Here is a 27,115-nt window from a genome sequence, read left to right on the forward strand (position 1 = left end):
TTCTATATTAATACCATTTTATTGTCGTTTTCAGGAAATGCTTCCGTACACATCTCATGATTTTTCCTCCTTTCAGTACATCAGTATTTTGTGATTGTGATGTGAATTAAGTGAATAAAAATATTTTATTTCATTTTATTTCCACAAATTTTTACATTTTTCATCACAAATTACTTAAAGATTACTCTTTTAATTAAAATATAACAGGTACAAATGTCTCGTTCCAGACTTATCCCACTCGGACACCCGGCTCTCCATAATGCTGAACGGGTTCGAGCTGCACGTGTACAACCGCTGCGAGCTGTACAGCGAGCTCGAGAAGACGTTCGGGCTGGAGCCGCTGGTGAAGCTGCGGCAGGACGACGCGGGCCTAGAGCGCGCCATGAACCACGCCAACGAGAAGAGGCGGCGGGCGCGAGACACGGTCCGGTCCGAGGCCGCCATGGCGCGGACCTGGAGGGACCTCATCCCCGTCATTAAAGTAGATATCGCAACCTCCCGCATCGTCTTCGGCAACCGTTTAGTCCCCACGACGCTCTCTATCGGCGTCGAGGAATCGCATCTAGTGTACAGCACCAAACCGCCAGCGTCCAGCCTCGACCATCTCATGCACTTCGTGAAGGCGAAGGCGGAGAACTGTAAAGTTATGTTAGCTCCTAGTCCGAACTACACTGCCATGGTGGACGAGCCGCCGAGATATATGGGTGAAGGTTTTGTTGTGATGAGTTCTAATTATATAGAGGTGTATTTTTATATGGACGAGCCGGGTTTAGTGCCGGAACAGCCCGTGCTGCTACGGTTAGCTAACGGAGATGTCGTGGAATCGGCGCCACCCATTTGGGGAGTCGATATCAAATGTGGGAAAGGAACAGATTTCAGCTACGGGCCGTGGGCGGACAGGCAGAGGGATCACCTGTTCAAATTCTTCTTTCCACCCAATTATAAGAGTTTGGAAGTGACGCCGCAGCCGAAACCGGGAGATTTGAGGCAGATGCAGTCTTTCGACATCCGACTGTCGACGCTGAACGAGGCTACCATCGACATACTGTTCACGAAGAATAAAGAAACGAACGCCGTACATATAAACATCGGTGCCGGCTCGTACCTGGAGGTGACCCTGCCCTGGATCGTGCTGCAAGACGGATACACGACGAAGATAACCGGCCAGCTGCTGCATCTAGAGGCCACCACCAGTCTGCAGTACAGGAGCTTGGCGGAAAGCGAAACGCTGGAGTACACGGTCAAGTGCCACTACCCCCTAGTGTGGAACCACCACCAGTGCTGGCAGCTCGGGCTCACTGGCTGCAAGGCCACCGCCCACCTGGTCTACACGCACATCGACTTCATCCAGGATCTCATCAACGACTGGTCCAACAAGTCCCGACCGGACATACTCCACTTCGTTCCTTACACGTGGAAGATCTCCCTCCTGCTCAAGGAATGCGAAGTGGTGACCGTCAGCAATCAGTACAACTGGATAGACTGCAGCTCCACGAACCAAGAGAACAACCACGTGGCCTTCTGCGGCGACCTGCTGGACGTGGCGTTCGACCTGCCCTTCGTGGACTTCCTGCCCGACGTCATCCCGCTGAAGATCTGGATCCAGGGCGAGGCCGTCGACATGAGCCTGTACCTGCCCGAGGTGAACACGTCCCGGCCGCTGCTGCTGTCGCTGGACAAGAACATGAAGCTGGTCCCGTGTCGGCTAAAAGCGTCCAAATGGAGGAGAAAGTGCGTGAAATCTCAGGGTTGGGTGGAGTGCTGGTCGGTGCCGATAGTGGCACTGAGCGTGCGCTACAACTACCACCCCGTCGCACCGCTCGGACCCGAGCCTCAAGCGGACATCACCACACCAGAGAAAGAGGAAATCCTGCTTTCCCCCATGAGAATACCCCGGATGAGGAAACAGCCGCCCATGAACTGGACGATGGACGGGAGCGCCTTCGACCGCGCGTCGCTGCCGCCCGACAAGGTCAGCGTCGAGCTCGAGGTGGGGCCCTCCATCCTGCTCGCCTACGGTACCATCATCACCAGCTTCATGAACTTGCTGGAGAACATCTTCGGCGAGGATCAGACCTTCACGGACATGCAGAAGACGCCCAATTTGGAGACGTTTTTCTGGTCTAGCGAGAACACTCCCAAGCCGGATCGGAGTAGTATCAACCAGCACGGAGACATATCCTTAGATAATACTAGTGATTCCAGTAAAGACGCCTTCGACCCGCGACGATATCGACCTTTGGACGTGACCGTGTCGATAATAATCCACGACATTCAGGCACATTTAGTAAAGAATTGCAGCGAAAACGAACCTCCCTGCCCGGTCATACTGATTGAGAGGTTCGGCTTCGAAATGGATAAGAGCTTCAAGGAGACTAAGATGCAACTCCTTCTGAGCCCTTCCATTCTAGTCTCGGCGAATAATCTGTCACGAACCAACCCCAACAACTCGGGAGCTCTATACCAGGGCCATCTGATGCTCTCGTCTTTCCAGTTACGGGGGCACGGGTTCTTTAGCGACACCAACCGATCTGTCGAAGAAGATACCATAGAATACGCCTGGATGATGGAACTCCAGCTCGGTCAGCTGACCGGTCGGTTGACGCTTCCGCAGCTCTACCAGATCGTGTCATCCCTCGAGACTTTTCTACTCCTCATCACAGACAGTGAAAACGAACTAATTCCGCCTAATTCAACAAAACAGTGCCACCACGGCATGAACAGCAACATTTGTCCGGAGACGGATGTGGCGCTGAAATATCGGTGCCCGACCACTAACGAAATCAAATACAAGATGATCCGAGTCGCGATAGACTTGATAGACATTTACGTCGCGGACACGAATACGACGCTTCAAACCTGGATTTCTCCCGTAAGACTAAGTTTGTGCAACCTGCACGGCGCCGGGTTCGGCAACGGGCTGACGGGGCTGCTGCCGAACATAAAGCTGGCGCTGTTCACGCAGACCAACATGCAGAGCAACTCGCACCACGCCTCCAACGGCAGCAACAGCAGCCAGAACAAACTGCCTGAAAGCGAGAACTGGGTCGGCGTTGGATCTGTGTCGTTGGGACCAGTTTTACTCGAAGCGGCTTCATCGTTACCACAAAGCCCAAGGAATCTACATTTGGTGCAGCAGAAATTCTTGAAGCTCCATGACGAGAAAACTAAACGGCTGTGGTTCATGTGGCCAAATGAAGGCAAGACCGCCGTGTGCGGTTGCATAGGCGGCTGTGCATTCTTCGGTTCAAATAGGAACGGAGCGAACTTCTTGAAGCCGAACCCTTCGGATCTCCAGGACGGCATCAACGTAGCGATGTTTAATATAATAGAGACGACGCCCGGCGAGTACGGCTACGGACAGAGCTTGCTGCATCCTGAACAGTTGGTGTTCCACACCCCGCCCTACGACAGCCTCAATGTGTGCCTGCAGCCATCCAACACCTCGACTCTTATTCCTTCGCCGCTGCCGCAGAACCTTAACAAATCCCCGCAGAGTACAGAACGCAGAAGTTTGACTCGACGGTTCTCGTACACCAGTATGGGCAAAGGCAGCGGCAACGTACTAGTTTCGAGCACCAAGAGTGATGTGCCCTACGCCCGTCTGGTCGACTCCACAGTCCCTCTAGGCAGTACAAAGATCGATAGCGATTCCAAACTCCACAAGAGCATACTGAGTGTTCCTCAGATGGAAAGCAGCGTATCCGATTCAAAGTTAGCTCTAAGCTGCACAGTAAAAGACAATACCAACCTGAACAAGAAAGTGCCCGCGCATACGGACGTTGAATCGTTTGTGGTCCCGAAAGTGCCTACGCGAAGCGTCGCCGTGTCCGAGTCTCATTACTCGTTGAACTCGCACCCGGCGCCGCACGAGGAAGCCATTCCCCTGGAAGTGCAGAGAACCATGTCGATTACGAGTGAGAACCACTCGGAAGCCTTCTTCTCCGCGGACGAAGACATGTTCCCGAGCCGATCTTCGAGTCTCAAGCATTCCTTCGGTAGCCGCCACAGCAACCCTAAAGACAAGAGCTCCTTTGGCATTAATGACATCACGAACGAGAAGTGGACGAACTCCATGCCGAGGTCGGAAGCCGTGGACGGTCCGGACACGATGAGCAACTTGAGCACGGGCGCTCAGCCGGACTCCGAAAGTGGTTCCGTATCGTCCACCTCTTTCATTTCCGCCATTTCGTCGCAGGAAGACATGACGCTGGTAAACCTGCACATGCAGACCAACAAGCCCATCGTGGACTCTCCTCTTCTGATGGCCAGCTACATGCAAAACCTTCCGCAGTACAAATGTACCAACTGGAGCACCTGCTCCCTCCCGAGCGGCACCGATGTCTTCACATTACCGTTGTTCAAACGTGCGGACGATGGCTCATTGATATACGTGGGCCAGAAATATTTGCCCAAGTTCGAGCCTTTCGGAAAGAATCATATCATGAAGCTAGTCTCCAAGAAAGAGGATCACACGAGCCAAACTCAGCACGGACCTTTTTCAAATTTAACTCCACACTTCAATAATCAAATCAAGGCTCATCCATACCCACAAGGTTGGTGGGACTTACAGCAAAACGTGGATAACCAAGAGAACAAGGAACAGAGTACCTCTTCGACGGCAACCACTACCAGTGACAGCAAAAGTGGTCTGTCCGTTAAACTGCGAGGGGAAATCGACATCATGCTCACTCCTCTAGTCCTCGAGAGTACACAGAGATTCGTCGAGTCCCTCACGCCTGTTCTAGCCAACATACATCCCATAACCGTGATCAACCATCTGCGACTACTCTGTATCTCATCGGTGCAGAGCGCAAATGTCTTGAAACAGAAACAGTACGCTTCCAACTGGCTTCCATACATGCAAACTCGTAACCAGTCTAACATAGCCATCGATAAGGACGACAAATGTAAATTAGCTACTATACCCCACTCTAATGTGTACGAAGAGACAATCTGTGACCAGCTCCAAGCCACAGTCACAGTTCCGAAAGTTAACGTAATCTTCATTCAGTCTTCAGTGGTGGAAGACATGATATCGTTCTCAGCGTTAGACAACATCCAGGACTTGACGTGCGTGTCTCTCTTTGGCGTCTCCGTAGAGAACATCACGGCGAAATACGTCAGTTCGAAGACGACGCTAGAATCTGTACAGTTGTACTACAGACCGACGCTTCGAGCGCTCGGCAGCAAGAAGTCGTTCGGTATAATGAAGGGTCTGGGTGGAAGGGCGCTGATCTCCGCGCAGGGCAGCGGCAGGAAGAGGGGTCCGGAGAGAGGAGACCCCGTATACATCGAGACTTCGCAGCAACAGTGCGAGGACACTACCATCACGCTCAGTGTGGGTGAGTTACATGTTACAAGTTTTTATTTTCTCTTTCGGGGATAAATTAAATCTGTATTTTTTTTTATCATTTGGCTGGTAAAATGTTGTTGCACGGTTCTTATACAAGTGTTAAATTGTAGGCAAAGTGCACGGGCAACTGAGACGCATCCGCAACGACCCGTCCCAACTGAAGGAGGCGACCATCACCGGCATCCCGAGCCAGCACTCCAAGGTCGCCTTCAAGTTCGTCAAGGTGGACCCCGGGGCCAACACGTGCGAGGCTGCGGTGAGTGCCAATACTTCTTCAATTGGTGTCGGGTTTAGGAACGTGGGCCATTGCTGGCACACTCATGATTCATTTATGTGATTTAGCACGAAACTATGATTTTTTCCTTTTTAGTGTCGCTATTACATCACACATAGTCACACAAAAAGAGTTTTCTACGGCATGGAAATTTCCTTCTTTCGTTTCCAATTTTCTAATTTTTTTGTTTATTCTGTAAGTTCTAATTTCAGTCATCTGTCAGCGGATTATTTAGACTATTTTTTAATCCCACTTGAAAACAATATTTTGCTTCGTATTGCAGTGCTGCCAGAACGGTGCAACAGACGCGCAGAAGGAAAATGCCATCGGCTATATCATGTTCGAGTGCGGCCTCGAGGGCATCACCATCAAGGTATTCATGTTTGTGTGGCTGACCGCTAAACGTTGCTAAAGATACATTTTCTAAAACCTATACGGTGTTTTGTGTGAGACCAACCACAAAATCGATAAAAAAATCAGTGTCTTGTGGAAATCTGTCAAGAGTACAAAAATAATAAAACTGCCACTTTTTTCGAAATGATTGGACCGGTCTGTTAGTCGTTTAATATGACCTACATGTTCACCTCGCGGGTTCAAAGACATCATTACACCTTATAAAACAAAGTCCCCCGCCGCGTCTGTCTGTGTGTGTGTGTGTGTGTGTATGTAGGAATGTTCGCGATAAACTCGAAAACTACTGAACGGATTTTCATGCGGGTTTCAAATATCAATAGAGTGATGAGGAAGGTTAGGTAAATTTGTTAAGGTTTCGTGTAACCCGTGCGAAAGTAAAAATATAGACTCGTATTTGTGAAACTTTAAGGTATCCCAACACGCCCAAACCCACAAACCGGATGAAAAACCCAAACTCGAGCCGGAGAGTTGCCGGGAGTCCGTCAAATCCGCAGAGGAACTGAAGCCAGAAAAAGAGAAGACTAAACCCAGGTCGTCCGGCCTCGAGGACCTGTTCAGGAAGCGCGACTCCGGCTCCAAGCCCAGCACCCCCAACCTGAACAACTCGCAGCCCGCGCCTGCGCCTGCGCCGGGCCCAGGTATATCTTGTGTTCATGTATACCTTGCGTCCGGCCTCGAGGACCTGTTCAGGAAGCGCGACTCCGGCTCCAAGCCCAGCACCCCCAACCTGAACAACTCGCAGCCCGCGCCTGCGCCTGCGCCGGGCCCAGGTATATCTTGTGTTCATGTATACCTTGCGTCCGGCCTCGAGGACCTGTTCAGGAAGCGCGACTCCGGCTCCAAGCCCAGCACCCCCAACCTGAACAACTCGCAGCCCGCGCCTGCGCCTGCGCCGGGCCCAGGTATATCTTGTGTTCATGTATACCTTGCGTCCGGCCTCGAGGACCTGTTCAGGAAGCGCGACTCCGGCTCCAAGCCCAGCACCCCCAACCTGAACAACTCGCAGCCCGCGCCTGCGCCTGCGCCGGGCCCAGGTATATCTTGTGTTCATGTATACCTTGCGTCCGGCCTCGAGGACCTGTTCAGGAAGCGCGACTCCGGCTCCAAGCCCAGCACCCCCAACCTGAACAACTCGCAGCCCGCGCCTGCGCCTGCGCCGGGCCCAGGTATATCTTGTGTTCATGTATACCTTGCGTCCGGCCTCGAGGACCTGTTCAGGAAGCGCGACTCCGGCTCCAAGCCCAGCACCCCCAACCTGAACAACTCGCAGCCCGCGCCTGCGCCTGCGCCGGGCCCAGGTATATCTTGTGTTCATGTATACCTTGCGTCCGGCCTCGAGGACCTGTTCAGGAAGCGCGACTCCGGCTCCAAGCCCAGCACCCCCAACCTGAACAACTCGCAGCCCGCGCCTGCGCCTGCGCCGGGCCCAGGTATATCTTGTGTTCATGTATACCTTGCGTCCGGCCTCGAGGACCTGTTCAGGAAGCGCGACTCCGGCTCCAAGCCCAGCACCCCCAACCTGAACAACTCGCAGCCCGCGCCTGCGCCTGCGCCGGGCCCAGGTATATCTTGTGTTCATGTATACCTTGCGTCCGGCCTCGAGGACCTGTTCAGGAAGCGCGACTCCGGCTCCAAGCCCAGCACCCCCAACCTGAACAACTCGCAGCCCGCGCCTGCGCCTGCGCCGGGCCCAGGTATATCTTGTGTTCATGTATACCTTGCGTCCGGCCTCGAGGACCTGTTCAGGAAGCGCGACTCCGGCTCCAAGCCCAGCACCCCCAACCTGAACAACTCGCAGCCCGCGCCTGCGCCTGCGCCGGGCCCAGGTATATCTTGCGTTCGTGTGTATTGGATATTCAATGGTAGCCATTGGAATGTATCGGCCCGGAAAGTGAGGAAGTTTGGGACTCGGGACACTATCGATCTATTTTGGCGTAGGGTCAAAAAACCTAACATTAGCACAAAATAGCAGCTACGATGTACTGAATGCTCACTGTGTCTACTATCAAATCCCGCGTGTGACCATATTTTCCCTCCCTTCCGCATGACACACTCTCCTTCCCGCTCTCTAAACTATGCCTTATATAGTGTTCCGTAAAACCGCAAGTCGAGCGCACCCGAACTGTTGTGAGCATGATACACACCACCGACCTATTTTCTCTATTCCCTAGACTAGGAATCCTCTAGACGGAGTTTAGAGCAATTATTTAATGAAACCGATATTGCCAAAAATCTTGGAGTGCGGGGGACGAGGTGAGCGAGTCCCGTGCCGCGATCGGTCCGTTCAAAGACACTTTGACTCGAAAATGAAGTAAAACTACCGTATTTGTGGCAGAGGGGGTAGCGCTACTATGCTCAGTCTAGAGGATGTCTCGTCTGCGCTCTATTCTAATGTAAACTAAATGTTATCGGCCACTCGTCGTTCTAGAACCGTCCCCGCCCGGGCCGGAGGAGCCGTGCGCCGACAGCCAGACGGCGCTGGTGCCGCTCAAGGACAACGGCAACTCGTCGTCGTGCGCCGTCGACCTCAAGCTGGTGTGGTTCAACTTCGCCGCGCCGCCGCGCACGCCCATCACCAAGAAGATCGACTACACCAGGTCAGCGCCGACGGCGACAGACTAGGGCATGCAGTACCGGCCCCGGTACCAAAAATTTTATTTCCCGGTTCTGAACATGGTCGGAACCGGGATTCCCGGTTCTTCTCGGTTGTCAAGGCATCGTATGATTCTTTTTAAGAAATGGTTTGTGTTAGCGTACAATCTTTATGAATTACTTATTTCCATATGAACAATTTCATAAGGATTAATAAACAACTTATTTTATATAAAAAAGCACTTTTATCGTTCCCACCTATTTTACGTAATTAACCGGCACACTTGCCTGGGCTTAAAGGTGTATGAGCAACACGGCCGTAGTCGATGCACTCAGCACTATGACGGCACGGGATACAGGAGTTAAAAATTCAACTCGAGAACGAAATAATTTCATATAAAACCAAACCTAGAAAAAGAATATTGGAATATAATAAATAAATAATATCCTACTTGTGATTTAAAAGTTGTTTAAAGATTATGGCTTAATTCACCGGTCCCCTTATTCATCTAAATAGGTGTAATTTAGTAGCTTTAAGGCTCCATTGGGACATACTTATGATACAAACATACATAGATTGCTGATATCATTAGGCCTTTATGTAACCGGCATAAAAGTACTGAACGATGTTTCAGATAAAAACAAAGTTGAAATAGAAAACTTGGCGATTTTTTACAAATTACCACTTTTGGGTCCTCCGTTTGATATGAACATTATTAAAACGTTATTTAATGTCCGGAACTAAAGTACTAAGACAACTCCTATTGAAATGGAAGTACCGGTACCGGGTCTTCAGTACCGGTTCTTTCGACACTATAAAATTCCCGGGAATTTGAGAACCGGGCCGACGACACGGCTGCAGTGCCAACCTACATATTATACTCTAACCTATATTAGGGTGCCGTCGGCTCCCGGCGGAATGTCACGTTTCGGCGGACTTTGACGGGCTGCAGTTATAAGCGAGCCGGGAAGGACTGAGCGCTCCGATTTTGTGACACGAGGGCGCGACGGGTGCGTTTACTCCGACTCTGTGACGTGAAGCGTGAGGCGTAATAAACGTTAACCTCGTTTCAGACTGGACTGGAACCTCCTGAGCACGGCATCGCCGGCCATCAACGCGTGGATGAACCCGTGCAACCGGCTCGGCATCCGCGTGGTGGCGCTGTACCGTGCGCACGCGCGGCGCCTCACGGCCACGGCGGCGAGCCTCATGGCGGCCGCGCTGGACCTGGCCCCGCACCACACTCTGCCCAAGGTACGCTGTCTTTAGCTCTGTATCTACTCTAGTGGCGTACAGTCTACCCTCCCCTGTACTGTAACTTCCGCTCAAACTCTATAAAGATATACCCCGTGAAGCAAAAAGGACGAAGGAAGGAAGGGGTATGCTGTTCGAGCTCTTACCTGGTTTCGACTGCGTATATTACAGACTTTTAGGATGGTATCCATGGTTTCCACGGGATTAGAACCCTCCGAATGTTCTAGGACCTGGATAAGGATCGGACGAACTCGGTACGATTCGGGACTGGAAGAACGACGACAGCGAGGCGACTCCTGCGGGCATCTTCTTCATTAGGTTAATGTAATTCGATCGCAACTGTCTACGTTTTTAGGCTGACCGCGTTGTAAAATGGTGTCGTGGCGACCTAAGAAATGACTGTGACATATTTTGGTTTGTGCAGAGCCGCTACGGGCGGCACACGCCGATGGCCAAGCAGCTCCGCGAGGAGCCGTCGCTGCAGCTGTGCTGCGTGCTGCTGCGGTACGCGCTGCAGGCGGACGCGGCGGCCGTGCAGGCAGACCTGGCCGAGAGACATCTGCCCAAACTTTCTACGTTACGACAGGTATATAAAGACGTTCTTTCTTATAGCACATATATTCCGAAACATTTAAGTTTTATCATCGCACTATTCACGTCCCTACTGGAATTACAAATATTACAATTGGCAGTCTGATGTTACTAAACGGCCTCGCTTCGCTCGTCCATTCGTATCATACTCGGCTAGCAATTTGCAGTAATATGAAACAATGTTTAATGCTACGTTGAAGCTACATGTACTAGAACATCGCCGGTAACTGATAGTTTTAATTAAACGTAGTTCAAAGTCCTAAAGACATTAATTTAGCTTATTTTAAATGTTGTATTAATAATAATGATTTTTCAGGGCGTGATAGTCCTCAGCCGTCAGTGGAAGAACATCCTGTATACGCCGTTGCTACTGGAACACAACTACAAGAGCAAAGTTATGAAGCCGCTCAACGTGACCTTCGCTCTGCCGGAGCTCATTGAGGTTTGTGAAGATCGTCTTTGTCCTTTAGTAGTTGCAATACATTTCCCAATACAGTTCTGAATTCAGAAAGGGTTATTCCCACTAGTTACCACCAAGTTGTTACCAGTGGTAACTACTGGGAATTTTTTCCCACCTTTTACCACTGGTAACTGCTTTCCCAGTAGTTACCACTGCTAAAAGGTGGGATTATTTTTTCCCAGTAGTTACCACCAAAATTTTGTTAGAGTTCAATACATTCAAGCAGCCATCCAAAAAGCGGCCAAGTGCGAGTCGGACTCGCCCATGAAGGGTTCCGTATTTAGGCGATTTATGACGTATAAAAAAAAACTACTTACTACTTACTCGTTCAAACCAATTTTCGGTGGAAGTTTACATGGTAATGTACATCATATATTTTTTTTAGTTTTATCATTCTCTTATTTTAGAAGTTACAGGGGGGGGGGACACACATTTTACCACTTTGGAAGTGTCTCTCGCGCAAACTATTCAGTTTAGAAAAAAATGATATTAGAAACCTCAATATAATTTTTGAAGACCTATCCATAGATATCCCACACGTATGGGTTTGATGAAAAAAAAATTTTTTGAGTTTCAGTTCGAAGTATGGGGAACCCCAAAAATGTAATTTTTTTTTTTCAATTTTTGTGTGAAAATCTTAATGCGGTTCACAGAATACATCTACTTACCAAGTTTCAACAGTATAGTTCTTATAGTTTCGGAGAAAAGTGGCTGTGACATACGGACGGACAGACAGACGGACAGACGGACAGACAGACATGACGAATCTATAAGGGTTCCGTTTTTTGCCATTTGGCTACGGAACCCTAATAAAAAGCTGTCAGCCATGAAATAGGTCGATTTACGAAAGCTGGTGCGGATTTTATGAGAATTTTGATAGTTCGGTACAGTACAAATTCCGTTTCGTTTCGTTCACGTTTGTATTATGTATGTATAATAAATAAAAATAATTATGTGTGTACAGGACTCGGTAGAAGGCTGGCAAGAGTACCAGGTGGACACCGAGGTCCTGGACGAGAACTGTCTGCTGCTGAACCTCGACACCGACAAGGTGGAGGTGCCCGGTGAGTTGCTATACTTCGCCAACACCTTTCACACCATTCCACATTATACCATCATCCCTCCCAGATCTGTCCAATACTCTCGTACGGGTTAATTATAACACATGCCACAAACCTACATTTTGAATTAGAATGTGCGAAATTCAGGTCTGGAAAGAGGCTTTCTAATAATCCCTAGAGAGAAGAGAAATTACTTAGGATTGCGTTACTATTAGTATCTTTTTAGGGTTCCATATTTTTTAAGAGGTCTCAACGACGCTAGGGAGTCCTCGCACAGCACATATGCATATACATCTTTATTGTGTCACAAATACCTAATTAAGGGCTCATTTAGACGGCGCGCGAACTCGTATACGATTTTAGTCACATTGCGGACTATTGAGGTTACAACAATTCAGTCGACCGATCAAATAACGCAATGTAAATGAAACTCGCATGCGAGTTCTCGCACCGTCTAAATGAGCCCTAAGAGATATTACATATATTACACGAAGTTCCGTAAAATCGCCAAAAAGATACTGCGTGTATGCACAAATTCTAAAAAAAAAAAAAAATTCTACACCCGTACTTTTATTTGTCATTTAAAGGGTCGTGCACACACCTTTCAAAACCTACCTTATAGTTGTCAAGACAAGTCTTTAGTCTATTCCCCAAAAAAGAATTTGTGCATACACGCAGTATCTTTTTGGCGATTTTACGATACTTCGTGTAATGACCACTTAAATAATATTGAATGAAATACAGTGTTGCCAACCTTGTTTTAAATGTCATCTCTGACAAATAAGTGAACCATAGACATGTTTTTTTTTTACTTTCATTCATTCATTCTTTTCCCGCCCGTAACACTCGTTCCCCTCGTCCCTCGATACTCGACCCTAATACCTAGCAGTAAGGTTCACTAACGTGTGTGTGTTGTAAGCGGCGGCGGGCGGCGGCGCGAGCCCGCGGCCGCACTCGTTCCCCTCGTCCCTCGATACTCGACCCTAATACCTAGCAGTAAGGTTCACTAACGTGTGTGTGTTGTAAGCGGCGGCGGGCGGCGGCGCGAGCCCGCGGCCGCACTCGTTCCCCTCGTCCCTCGATACTCGACCCTAATACCTAGCAGTAAGGTTCACTAACGTGTGTGTGTTGTAAGCGGCGGCGGGCGGCGGCGCGAGCCCGCGGCCGCACTCGTTCCCCTCGTCCCTCGATACTCGACCCTAATACCTAGCAGTAAGGTTCACTAACGTGTGTGTGTTGTAAGCGGCGGCGGGCGGCGGCGCGAGCCCGCGGCCGCACTCGTTCCCCTCGTCCCTCGATACTCGACCCTAATACCTAGCAGTAAGGTTCACTAACGTGTGTGTGTTGTAAGCGGCGGCGGGCGGCGGCGCGAGCCCGCGGCCGCACTCGTTCCCCTCGTCCCTCGATACTCGACCCTAATACCTAGCAGTAAGGTTCACTAACGTGTGTGTGTTGTAAGCGGCGGCGGGCGGCGGCGCGAGTCCGCGGCCGCACTCGTTCCCCTCGTCCACGCCGCCATCCGGTGGGTACTGCACATGCACTGTGTATGATATGTGGCACGAGCATCTGGCACCACACTAGCTTCTATTACGCTGTGGCTAATAGTTACTGTTGTAAATTAATGTAGCTTATTATAACTGTTAACAACAAGGACCGACTTAACGAAACAGTTTTTAAATACTAAGATCACACGGTCTTCACGAGCAGTTCCACTTCTCTGTATATGCATTGGTATTTTTGTTGGAACATACAAAAACACCAATGCATTGAGAACCTCCTTCTAAGATTTTTTTGAAGTGTGGTCCGTCTACGCTAAGTTTTCACTGACTTCGCAGTGACAGTGTATCGAAATGAGTGCGCCACATTTGATATAGCACTTCACGTTAAAAGTTATCTAAAACTTAGCGTGGGCGGACTTTGTTGATTTGCTATTTGTGGACTAGTTAGAGTTTAGAGTGTGTTTTGTGTGTATTGATGTTTGTATGCATGATATGAATAAATAACCATAAATGGATCTGTGTTAAAAGTGTTTGTGTGTAGTTTACTGTATTCTTTTAGTAACTTAACAAAGGGTATAGCCGGGTAAGCATGGCCAAACTGCCCTTAGCGAAAAAAACAATTTCCTTTTACTGGATTATTAACCTATGTATATGTAGTGCTTTCACCAAATATTAAGCCTCAAATGCTTCAGATTTAAAAAAAAAATGCAAAAAAAGAAAAATTATTTTTATTTTATTACAGCCAAAGTACTAATCCGATTTCTTTGTAATTTGGGTATGTTGTATATACAATTAAGGTCGCTTTCTGAAAAAATTAATATTGAATTATCTCTTAAAATAATAGTAAAAAATTTAGATGAAAATTTTCAGAAAAATAAAAAAAATACATGCGAGATAGCGACAGTTATCAAATTTACATATTTCATGTAGAATTTAATAATGTTTAACATATATTTTTTTCAAAAATTAAAATCGGGATTAACAGTGTTAAAAACTCGAATTTGTAACATCCCATAATACCTTCTCTTCATACAAAATAACTTGTACGTTATACTAGAAAGTTATATTCCCAACGCAATTTGAATTTAGAACGCGACTTATTTCGCTGAGCGCGGACCTTAAACTCCGTGGCTGTACTGTATGCGGCTAGGGCGAACGGCATTCAGAGATTTAAAAAGCGGCCAAGTGCGAGTCGGACTCGCCCATGAAGGGTTCCGTATTTAGGCGATTTATGACGTATAAAAAAAAACTACTTACTAGATCTCGTTCAAACCAATTTTCGGTGGAAGTTTACATGGTAATGTACATCATATATTTTTTTTAGTTTTATCATTCTCTTATTTTAGAAGTTACAGGGGGGGGGGGACACACACATTTTACCACTTTGGAAGTGTCTCTCGCGCAAACTATTCAGTTTAGAAAAAAATGATATTAGAAACCTCAATATCATTTTTGAAGACCTATCTATAGATACTCCACACGTATGGGTTTGATGAAAAAAAAATTTTTGAGTTTCAGTTCGAAGTATGGGGAACCCCAAAAATTTATTGTTTTTTTTTCTATTTTTGTGTGAAAATCTTAATGCGGTTCACAGAATACATCTACTTACCAAGTTTCAACAGTATAGTTCTTATAGTTTCGGAGAAAAGTGGCTGTGACATACGGACGGACAGAGAGACGGACAGACAGACAGACATGACGAATCTATAAGGGTTCCGTTTTTTGCCATTTGGCTACGGAACCCTAAAAAAAGCGCGGGAACAGGAAAATAGGCACGAATTTTATACAGAGCGTTAACGATTGAAAAATGTCTGTTCCTTTGATGAATAAAATACGTCACATTCTAAATTCAAATTCGTAAAGACTGCGTTCATAATATACTTCATTCGTTTATGATGACTACTTAGCTTTGCTTGTATGAAGAGAGAGTATTATGGGATGTTACAAATTCGAGTTTTTCACACTGTTAATCCCGATTTTAATTTTTGAAAAAAATATATGTTAAACATTATTAAATTCTACATAAAATATGTAAATTTGGTAACTGTCGCTATTTCGCACGTATTTTTTTTATTTTTCTGAAAATTTTCATCTCAATTTTTTACTATTATTTTAAGAGATAATTCAATATTATTTTTTTCAGAAAGCGACCTTAATTGTATATACAACATACCCAAATTACAAAGAAATCGGATTAGTACTTTGGCTGTAATAAAATAAAAATGATTTTTCTTTTTTTGCATTTTTTTTTTAAATCTGAAGCATTTGAGGCTTAATATTTGGTGAAAGCACTACATATACATAGGTTAATAATCCAGTAACAGGAAATTGTTTTTTACGCTAAGGGCAGTTTAGCCATGCTTACCCGGCTATACCCTTTATAACTTGTTTTTTTAACCTTGTCATCACGTAACTTACTGAAAAAGGCCATGGATTTTTTTATTCCATCCTTTATATGAGGCAGCAATGAAACAAATAAAATGATTGCCTCTAAAGTACCTAAAATATGCTAACACAAAAGTTTTGTCTGAGCCGTAGTACCTTGTTGTACATTTTTGTGTTACAAGAAAGCGTAAAGTGCACTTGATGCCAAACCTCACTTTGTACTTTGTTATGTCTTTAGGTAAAAGGTCAGAACACACGCAACCGGTCATAACAAACGACAAGTTACTGGTATTACTACCTGTCAGTTCCTATAATTCGCTTCATGTATCTACTTTAATTTTTATATCAATGTCACAGCTGTTGGATCTCCAAATAATAGTTGGGGAGCCGACAATGCTAAATGTGTAAATACTCGAGCGTCGTACGGACCTATTGGAATCGAAATATTAGATGATAAGAAGAAAAAAAGTTATATAAAGTTTTTTTTCCAGCGAGCCGGAAAGCTTTTACAATTTTTTTTTAATTTCGGGAGGTTGGTGGAGGGTTTAAAAATCGTTTAACAGTTTGTGGGTTTGGTCGTTTTTGTCCACGTTAATGCTATATTTTTTCTATAAATTAATATAACACTTATTTGTAGGCATTTTCTTAATCTGACGAACACAAGTTTGACGCCTAATTTTTATATTGTAACCGTCAGATTAAGGAAATGTGTGCAAATAATTATCAGATTTAGTAATAGCACAAGTATAGCGTTAATTTGGACTAATAAGACCAAATCCACAATCTGCTTAACAATTTGTTGAACCCCCCACCAACCAAGGGCTCAACATAGATGGCTAAAAGGGGTAAAGGTAGACTATACGGGGTAGCAAGATATCACTCACATATCTTAATCTGACCCGCGCGAGTAAACACAAAAATCCCCTCTTGAGCTCCCCTACTATAAACAATGTAAAATAAAAAAATAAAATAAAATTACAAGAGAGCACGCTTGATGCATGAGCACCCTTAGGTATACTCGTATGTTTTTTCCCTGCTCTTTGCATTTTTCCCTGCTCTTTGCATTTTTCCCTGCTTTTCGTGGTAAACTATAATTTCTGTTTAAAATATACTTTTTAGGGTTCCGTACCCAAAGGGTAAAAACGGGACCCTATTACTAAGACTCCGCTGTCCGTCCGTCCGTCCGTCTGTCACCAGGCTGTATCTCACGAACCGTGATAGCTAGACAGTTGAAATTTTCACAGATGATGTATTTCTGTTGCCGCTATAACAACAAATACTAAAAACAGAATAAAATAAAGATTTAAGTGGAGCTCCCATACAACAAACGTGATTTTTGACCGAAGTTAAGCAACGTCGGGCGGGGTCAGTACTTGGATGGGTGACCGTTTTTTTGCTTTTTTTTTTGCTTGTTTTGCTCTATTTTTTGTTGATGGTGCGGAACCCTCCGTGCGCGAGTCCGACTCGCACTTGGCCGGCTTTTGTAATACGTTTGTATTAAATGTAGTTTAGTTTGCCATGAATAAACGAATTCTTATTCTTATTCTTAATTATTTATTTAAACTTTATTGCACACAATATATACAACAATGTACATACAAATAACGGGCTTAATGCAAAACGTGTTTTGTTACTGAATAAAATAATAATCCTAATACTGAACTTTAAACCTGTGGTAGTTGCCGCTCATACTGAACTTGAGAGTGAGATGAATGTTTGTGCAAGTAGGACAGAAGCCCGTCCGTATCCCTTCATATAGCATGCTCATAAGTGCCGGTGTGGTGTGTGTGTAGCGCGCGCGGCGGCCGGCCGCGGCAGCCTCGCGTTCCCCTCGCTACCATTCTCGACGCGCAAGCCAACATTCCATGATGACGCCATCGCTAGTGAGTATATCACATCACATCACATTACAATTGACGTAAAATAGTCAAGAATAATAATGACAAGCAGAACAGATTATATGTACGTTTTTAGCTCCGTTGGTAGTTTGAAGAATATATTTAAGTAATTGCAGACAAATTTTAAACGATAAAATGAATAGCCCTCAAATTGGCTTGGATCAAGTGGCCCTGAAATGACACACGACAGACAAATTTAGACTTGGTCCAGGATCTAAAGTTGTAACGTACAAAAAAGAAGTCGACTTCATTCAGTTAATTAGTTTCACCATGACTAATATTGAGATTTGTGCCAGATGTTTTGTTTGACTGTTTGCTAGTTTATTATTAACAATACAAACCAAGACGCACTTTCCTGATCAAAAGTAAACTTTCTATCATTGCAATAAAGTTTACGAATGGTCAGCGAAGTGTGTCTTAGACACGCAGTGTTAGTGTATTATAAAGTGTACGGCTCAGATTACGGCACGCTGAAGGAGGACTTCCCGGCGGTGGGTTCGAATCCGTCGCTGTACTCGCCGCACGGATCAGATGACAACCTCAAGAACGACCGCGCCAGGGAGGACCTGTACCAGTGGATGGCCAAGCAGGAACCCATCAAAGTTGTAAGTAACCTTATGTCTCTGAAGGTATACCAATAGTTAGCTAACACTAATACTATTTAACAGTGAGTATCGTGATAAAATTGATATCATAAAAAAACAGTCTGATGTCTAATCAACAGTGATCGTTAATTTTCCAGTAATTTTGGTGCAGCATAGTAAAAATAAAGGATTTTCTTAAAAAAAATTCTAGGGAGAGGATTGGTTAAGGTTAATATTACTGTTATTAACCCTAATTATCTATTCCACGCATACAGATGCTTTTAACCAACAATACTGCACTAAAACTGCTGGAAAATTAACGATCGCTGCTAATCAAGGACTTGAATGAAAAAAAAAATTTCAAATTCCGTTCAAGGTATAATTCAAGTAATTGTTCTTCTCTTTTGTATCTTTTTACTGAGGTGTGCCAATAAAGACTATTCTTTCTATCTATCTAAATGCACACTGAATGAATATTGATGGCCGACAGGTAATAAACAATGATTGAATGTTGAGGATGACATCGAATAAGATGTTCTGTTGATTTATTGTCAATATCAGTAGACTAATCTGGTTATCTGCATCTTTAACATTATGTAATGTTTCCCCAGGAGTCCAAGACGAAGAAGCCCATGATCCCGGCGTCAAAGATGAACCCCCGCGCCATGGCGGCCGCTCTCCCGGCCTGCAGCCTCTACCCCCTGCAGGGATCGCTGATGCTCCTGGACGCGCACCTGGTGTTCCAGCCGCTGCTGGGCGCGCTGGGCGTGTGTCCGCAGCAGGTGGCACAAGGTTAAAGAAGGATCTAGAAGCGTGACATCCGGCCCGAACCACCTCGACGCTATTAGCATTTTCTCATACTGTGATCTGATTTCAGGCGAATCAAAGAACAAGTCCGGCGCGGAAGGCTCAGGTGCCTCCCCGGCGCTGGAATCCCTCGGGTCCAAGCTGTCCCTGGGCGGCATCATCGACGTGTTCCGCATCGACATCGTCGTCAGCGAGCTGAAGCCGCGCCGGCACCCGACCAAGGGGAAAGGTCAGTTTTATTCGCTCCGTGCAAAGCGGGTGGTAGGGGAAGCCGAAACGATCGCAGCGCTTGATGTGGCCAATACTGACAAGTTTGGTAACTTTGTTTCTGTCAATTCCCATACTTCTCAGTTATTTTAGCTTTATAATCACACTTACGATAAAAATGGGTCACGATAGCTATTGTGTGGTAAACTGCAATAATACTGGACGAAACAGTGATATTAAATTTTATATATTTTCAACGCCGAGCTAGATATTAGCCTTTTATATCATATAGTACTATTCCAGGCTTAACAACGTAATGCCTAAACATTTTATCTAGTCTATGTCAACACAGAGTTTTTCTTGTATGTTAATAAAATAGTATGGCTAATACAGTGTACCAACATTAAATGAATGTAATATTAGTTATTGAAAGCCCGTCCAAAGCACACTTTTGGCACGTAGGGTTATTTGTCGTCTGTCACAAGTGTCACAACAGACATTGTGCCTAAAGCGGGAGAACATAAATTTTTAACACAAAATATGTTGATTAAAACCTGTGAAAAAGGTCAAAGTTTTTATAATTGCAAGCATCGTACGTATCCCCAGGAAGAAGATCACTAAGTGAGTCATCAAAACATAGTGAAACATACATTTTTTCATTGAATTTGTAACGAAACAACAACGAAGAAAAGTGACCGAATAATATAAAATACACAGATAATTCTTACTCTTTTCACTAAAGCAAAAACCAAGTGTATTTGACATGAAATAGGAATAGATTCCGCACATTGTTAAGTACATTATAGTAAATATTTATAAGGAATAATCTTTATTTTGTTGCGCTCGTTATTTGACAGCGCCGACCACGTTGCGAACGCTAGGCGGCGCTGCCATCGTGCACGGTCCCAATAGGGACGGTGCACGGCTTCATTCCTGCACCCCTTCACGTTCGCTTCCTGGGGCGGTGTCTTATCTGACAACTTTCTGCCTCAAACGGAATTAACAACTTTACATTGACACATGGAAGCTTCTGAGATGACACACTTATCTTTTAATTGTACAGGTCAGCCTTCGCACATCGACATCCCCTCTGAAACGCCAGCTTTCCTGTGCGAGAAAGTGTCCATCGACGTGGACCTGAAGAAGGTCGCCGACATGGCGGTGGACGACCTCATACAGCGTCAGAATGTGCTCTATATATCAAGGGGACAGCTCAAGAAACATATCAGCACTATGCTCAACTTCAACATCAGCGTTCGATTTATATCACAACAGGTACATAAGTTCTCACATTCATGCCTGTTTCCCATAGCACAGAGATCGGCAGAACTTTGAGAAAGAAAGGCAGCTGTGATAAAATTCCTGTAAAGAAGCTAATATTCGTTTGGTCTGAAAAAAGGTTGAAAGGTCCCGCAATTGTACCTCGTTAAAGCGGTAATGTATTGGGACTGGGCAGACAGTGTATGCTGATGGAAACATTATCAACCCAATTCGGGACACGGGACAGTAATGAATTATAAAATACTATACTTTTACGTTGATGCTTAACTTATTTTTAAAATGTTCAATTTGTGGTTCAGGTGAACATGCCGCTGCTACGCCTGCTGCACCAGATCAGCAACATGTACCAGAACGTGAAGGACACGCAGATCGAGCTGCGCACGCAGACCAAGATCTCGCACCGGCAGAGCAAACACGCTGCTGACTCGGGTATGTTTCTATACTAAATGAGTGAGCCCAAGGTGGAGTGACAAAACTTGTTTGAATTTATACAAACTTGTTACCCGCACACACTGCTGTTCTGTCGTCAAGTTTCAAGAAAACAATCTCATGTACTGTTTTCTGTTACTGATTGTGTTTTGACAGCATCAAGTTCTTGGAATTTTCCATTCTAATCCCTGAACGCTACATCTATTTTTTGCACGTTTATTATATAAGAAGTCTGTGTCATCAACACCAATCTACCAAAGAGCCGACTTTTCACCCTCCACAGACACGTCAGTTTCAGACTTCCGCGAGAACCTCGTGAGCGTGTCCTCCCTCGACAAGGAGAGTCAATACGCCACGCTCGACCCCAAGTGGGAGCTGCGCACGCGCACCCCCAACCCCGAGGCCGCGCCGCCGCCGCTCGCGCAGCAGAAGCTGGCCGGAGGGAAGAGGCCGCAGAGCTTCGCGCAGAAGCTGAGGTCCACGGGGAAGAGCGTTAAGGGGAAATTGGGTAAGTTTTTAATTTACTCCTATCCTCCCTCGAGGAAAGAGGATAGAAATGTATTAGAGGGAATGTATGTGTTGACATGTCTTTGTTAATAAGAACTAAAAAGCATCGCGTCCGCGGGGTGCGGAATTATTTCAGAACTAGTTAAGTGTTATATTATTTTATTTTATTTATTCAGAACACATACTGTCATACATAAGTTAGAAGTGCATAATACGCACATAATTCTTTCTAAACCGGGAAGTGGATCAAATTTAACTTGTAAGATTCCATTACATAGTTACATACTAATATAACTATGTAATAACTAACTATGTATGTGTATTAATATTTTTATGAATATATATTTGTTTCGTATATTTATACATGTATATGCCTTTGCACCTAATGCATCGCATCGTATTTAGTTGTTTCTAGGGTTAGCTACTTCTTTTAAGTCTCGCCGTCATGTACAATTTATCTTAGTTTGACTACCATTTCATAATGTATCTCTCAGTTACTTAAAGGTTAGCTGGAAGAGATCCCTTAACGGGATAAGTTCGCCTTTGTACACATTTACTGGATTATCTCTGTGTTATGTACTTGTTTTGTGCAATAAAGTGTTTACTACTACTACTACTAGGGTTTGCTCCCGGGAAATACCGGTACCGAAAGTACCGGGAATTCCCGGGATTTAGAGCCAAGCAAAGAACCGGGATTTCAAAATTAAAATCCCGGTACTCCCGGGATTTTCGGGACTAAAACTTCCGGTACAATATTTGACTGCTTTCTGTTACTTAGCATGAAATATCATGTTTTATAAAAAAAATATATTTTATCAATCTAAGGCTGATGGTAATACTTTTACGGCTGACCATGACCACTACATTAAAATAAATAAAAAAAAAAGTCAATGGGTTTGACAATGCCGACAATATAAAATTGCGTAATTCGATACTTTAAGGGCATAAATGTTTGTACGATAAATAATTTTATACGAACAATTAGTTATTTCATATTTGTATACTAACTAGAAGCAAAAATAGAGACAATTCTGTAATTAATAAAATACTACTTTTAATTCAAATTCAAACACGGTATAAGAAACTCACATATGATAATGATATTTTAAATGAATTAATAATTCTGGCTGAATAATTTCTTGATTTGTCGTATTAATAGTTCTGTTATTATATGTTCGAAGGTCCACAGCCCATTTTGAACGCATGCGAAAATTATCATTTTTTTTATCCTTTTTCACAAAACGTCTTACATATTTAAAAAAAATTATGACATTACTGAGCCACAATTCAGTTTTTGCCAATCAACAAAGATAGTAAAAATATCATGTAGTTTAGGAAAAAAAAACAAATTACATATATTAATGATTGTGTGACTCAAAGACACATAATTATGGTATAAAAGAAGTGTGTACCTTCACTGTGCTACTTTTTTATTGTTTTAAGAAAGATTCGTGGTCGTTTTACGCTTTTTTTTACTGAAAATTAATGAGAAAACTGATTTTTGAAGGCAGTCCCGAAAGTACCGAAAATACCGGGAAATCCCGGTTCCATTTTTGCCCGGTACCGAAAATCCCGGTTCTTTTAAACAGTACCGGTTCTGCAATCCCTAACTACTACATACAGGTCGACCTAATAAAAGCTTGTTAAAAAGACCTGGAGGTTCATAAAATATATAAGTAACTGAAAATTGAAATATACAATAGATACTAGCATAAGCCTAATAATAAAACTAAAGGTAGGATACATACAATATGAAGCATAAGTAATTCATTAATACTTACAGTAAAAAGTCGAAGATGTTATGAAGGATATGTTTCTTACCAAATGCAGTTTCAGCCATGCACATAAGTCTTCAAATCACGAGTTTACTAATCGAGGTCTCTACACATGTTTGTCCACGCAGCGAGGTGAATTAACCTTGACACTTTTGAGCCTACTACTGTAGTTTAGAACGGGTTTTATTTTATTTTATTAGAGGACCACTGCCAAGGTTTCAGCTTTCTGCATACTCTTTGTGGTCACCTTTTGTAGTGCGGGTCCATACCCGCACGTTAAGAAACAAAAATGCCAGAAACGCTATCGTTTCTGGCATTTTCGTTTCTTTTTAATGGGCTAGTAGGGATGGATGGATTTGGCTCGCAAACCGTAGTTTGAGTTATAGTCTGTGTTAGAAAGTAATGGCACATGTACCTGAAGAGTAATTATAGTGCCAGCTTCACCCATCACTGCTGGTGTTGAGTAGTTCGTTCCGTTCGGCAGGCTACAGCTCGCTGAACGAGGGCGCGCACACGCCGTACTCCGCTCGGGAGCCGGACATCGAGGTGCGGCCGCGGCGTCCGCCCCCCCTGCCCGACCTGACCCCCCTCCCCACCCTCCCCTCCCTCCCCCCGCTCCCGCCCCTACCCGACGACGGCTCGCTGGCGCCGCGCTGCTGGCGGACCGTGTACTCGCTGCTCAGTCTGTACGCGGACATGCCGGACGCGCACACTATCACACACAGGTACGTGTACTTATTGAGATATTCGTTTACGCCGTCCCCTCATGGGCCGCCAACAATGATGTAAAGCTGGCCGGCATGTCCTCTATTATAGGTATACGTGGTACTTTCATATATAGTCGCTCGCCGCAGAGCTAAGTAAGATAGACTGTATATTCACACATTTTTTGATATCACACGATGATGATTCGGGACACGCTTGGCAGAGTCCAAGGATAAATTTTCTATGAATATCTCGAATTAGTCTAATTTTAATTTTAAAAAATCTGTCAGGTTTTCTGTGACGACGGAGCTGCCGGAACAGTACCGCACGAGCCGGCCCGCCCGCCCCGCCTCCCGCGAACAGAACACCAGCACCTCCTCCTCCAGCGGGGCGGGGATGGGCATCGTCGTCATGGGAGTCGCTAGGTACCTACCTATATAAAAAAATTGCTTCGGTCGAGTACCAAAATCGCTTTCGCCGCGTTTATAAACGTCGACCACTTTCGGAATCGGACTTTCGATGCTCGTTTTTCAGGATCCATCGAACCAGACTGCTGGCCTCCCTGTCCGGGCTGAAGCTGGAGGCGGAGATCACGTCGCTGCACGCGTCGCTGCAGGCGTCCCGCGCGCGGCAGTGGGCGCTCACGGGCGTCGTGGGCCGCAGCATGATCGTGCTGCTCGAGGGCGGGGCGCCGAACCACCAGTGAGTGCACGGGGCGCCACGTTAGCGCGGCACGGGGCCGGGGCGGTCGGTTGGCTGTAACTCTGTTTGCGTCGACAGGACGGTGGTGCGCGTGTCGGTGGGCAAGTCGCAGGCGCTGTACTCGTGGGAGGCGGGGCGCGTGGCGGCGGGCGCGGCGGCGCTGGTGACGCTGGGCGGCGTGCGCGTGGACCTGCCGCAGCACCCCGTCGCGCTGCACGGCGTCATGACGCGCTCCAGCCGGCAGCTCTCCTCCACGCTACAAGTACGCAGGGCCCGACGGTCCTTCATTATTTTTAATCTTTCCCGCGGGGATCTTTTTATATATATATTCAAAGATGGTCTCGCTTACTTAGTTTTGAAGCGGGTCATCATGTTAGCTCGGAGAATTGACATTACCGTGCCGCCGAGGGTCGTTTAAGTTTTGGATTCCTCCGAAAACGGTGCCGTCATATGACGGCCGTCATATAGCGGCCGCAAAAGACGGCCGTCTTTACGGTGGCGACATGTGGAAAGTACCACGGCGTCATAACACACCGTCATCCACCAAGGTCAAAGCGGCAAATTTGAAAAATGTAGGCGCGATGGGATAACGTCCCATAGAAAATTTGAATTTCGCGCCTTTTCCTTCAAATCTCGTGTCATTTATTCAAAATGGCGTCACCGCTATCTAATAAAACGTTCACGAAACTATCGACACCGTCATGACGGCCGTCATCTTACGTTACGTTGACAATCAACGTAACGTAACGCCGTCTAGGAAACCGCGCCATCTTGTTTACATAGACAACGTTCTAGTGACGTCAGTCAACGCTATATAGCGGCCGTAATATGACGGCACCGTTTTCGGAGGAATCCGAAGCTTTAGCGTCGTGTACATGAATGTCTGTTGTCGGGCAGGAGCTGGGCGTGACGCGCACGGCGTCGCGCACGTCCCGCGGGGCGGAGGCGGAGGAGGAGGGGGCGGGGACGCGCAGCCCGGGGCCCGCGCCCGCCCCGCCGCCGCGTCCCCGCCCCGCGCCGCCGCTGCCCGCGCCCCGGGTGCAGTTCAAAGTCGGCCTGCAGGTATACGCGCTATACACTACACTAGCACTAGCCGGGCGAGGTCTACGGACTCTCCGGCACCCGGAACCAGTCGTTTAGCTTTATGTTTTTCTCGCACACCATGATAATTAACACATACCTATGTTATATCGTTTACATATTTTTTTTTGAACCTATTTAAAGAATATTAGTTAGTATGAAACTGAACACTCGTCTTTCCGTGTCCAGAGTCTGAGCATCACGGCGGCTCTGCTGCCGTCGCTGCAGGCCCAGTACAAGATGGAGCACGTTCAGAGTTCGGGCGTATCGGGAAGAAAGGCACATTTCACAGTGGACTTACCGCAACACTCGCTCAGCTTCGTCACTAAATTACAGGTACGGGATAACTTCACATTGGTCAGTGGTCTGCGTCCCTTACATGAGCGCGCCGTCCCTGCAACGTGACCTATACAGACCACCTACCCATATTTTTCTAACAATGTTATAGGTGTCTCTACCAAAAGAGATAGGAGAGAGCAAGTCTCTTCTCGAGCGCAGCATACTGTTACGGCTCGGTCAGGGGTGGTGATAACGCCATATGCAATACAATCGGTCGTCGTTAGTTCATTCATCATGATCATCATTGATCGTGTATAGTCTGCAATGCCATCATTTCTAATCCCCCGTCTCCGTGCCATCTTTAAAAGTGAAGATGCGTTTGTTGTCAGGTGTCGGAGGCGAACATCCCGTCGTCAGCCATCGTAGCGCTGCCCGCCGCTCACGTGGCCGCCCGCGTTTTAGAAGATGCACCCAATGGACAGGTGTGAATCGTTTCATTCTATAACTAGTCTGTCATCTAGGTATCTAAGGCTAGTCTTATAGGCAATGATCGGAATAGGTAGTGCCATTTGGGGTGAATGACCTCAAACATTGTACTTAACATGGATAAGGCTCGGGATTCCAAGACTCTTATTTTTAGGGTTCCGTACCTCAAAAGGAAAAAACGGAATCCTAATAGGATTAGGATCACTCGTGCGTCTGTCTGTCCGTCCGTCTGTCACAGCCAATTTTCTCCGAAACTACTGGACCAATTAAGATGAAATTTGACACACATATGTAAGTTTGTGACGTGTAACGTAAATAAATGAATTTTAAATATGAAGGCCATTTTTGGGGGTAAATGAGAAAATTAAAAAATAATGTTTTTCAAACTATATCGTGTTACATATCAAATGAAAGAGCTCATTGTAAGGATTTCAAATATATATAGGTATTTTTTTAATTTTAGGAATAATAGTTATTCAAGAAAATAG

The 27,115-nt window shown here is 45.8% G+C and overlaps 1 protein-coding gene across 1 annotated transcript in view; it reads left to right on the forward strand.

Annotated features, from left to right (window-relative positions):
- The window catches only part of LOC134647812 (bridge-like lipid transfer protein family member 1), a 64,964-nt gene that overhangs the window by 2,703 nt on the left and 35,146 nt on the right, over positions 1-27,115 (forward strand). Inside the window, exons 4-26 of the mRNA XM_063502139.1 lie at positions 228-5,345; positions 5,467-5,612; positions 5,914-6,003; positions 6,454-6,682; positions 8,473-8,641; positions 9,711-9,891; positions 10,316-10,477; positions 10,799-10,924; positions 11,907-12,006; positions 17,681-17,770; positions 18,245-18,390; positions 18,981-19,161; positions 19,247-19,405; positions 20,447-20,658; positions 20,964-21,093; positions 21,386-21,601; positions 23,860-24,100; positions 24,371-24,505; positions 24,615-24,782; positions 24,861-25,044; positions 25,680-25,844; positions 26,052-26,198; positions 26,531-26,623. Coding sequence (XP_063358209.1) covers positions 228-5,345; positions 5,467-5,612; positions 5,914-6,003; positions 6,454-6,682; positions 8,473-8,641; positions 9,711-9,891; positions 10,316-10,477; positions 10,799-10,924; positions 11,907-12,006; positions 17,681-17,770; positions 18,245-18,390; positions 18,981-19,161; positions 19,247-19,405; positions 20,447-20,658; positions 20,964-21,093; positions 21,386-21,601; positions 23,860-24,100; positions 24,371-24,505; positions 24,615-24,782; positions 24,861-25,044; positions 25,680-25,844; positions 26,052-26,198; positions 26,531-26,623 — 8,588 coding nt within the window. The remainder of the gene's footprint in view (positions 1-227; positions 5,346-5,466; positions 5,613-5,913; positions 6,004-6,453; positions 6,683-8,472; positions 8,642-9,710; positions 9,892-10,315; positions 10,478-10,798; positions 10,925-11,906; positions 12,007-17,680; positions 17,771-18,244; positions 18,391-18,980; positions 19,162-19,246; positions 19,406-20,446; positions 20,659-20,963; positions 21,094-21,385; positions 21,602-23,859; positions 24,101-24,370; positions 24,506-24,614; positions 24,783-24,860; positions 25,045-25,679; positions 25,845-26,051; positions 26,199-26,530; positions 26,624-27,115) is intronic.

The sequence above is a fragment of the Cydia amplana genome, chromosome 5 (assembly GCF_948474715.1).
Source record: "Cydia amplana chromosome 5, ilCydAmpl1.1, whole genome shotgun sequence".
NCBI classification, from domain to species: Eukaryota; Metazoa; Arthropoda; class Insecta; order Lepidoptera; family Tortricidae; genus Cydia; species Cydia amplana.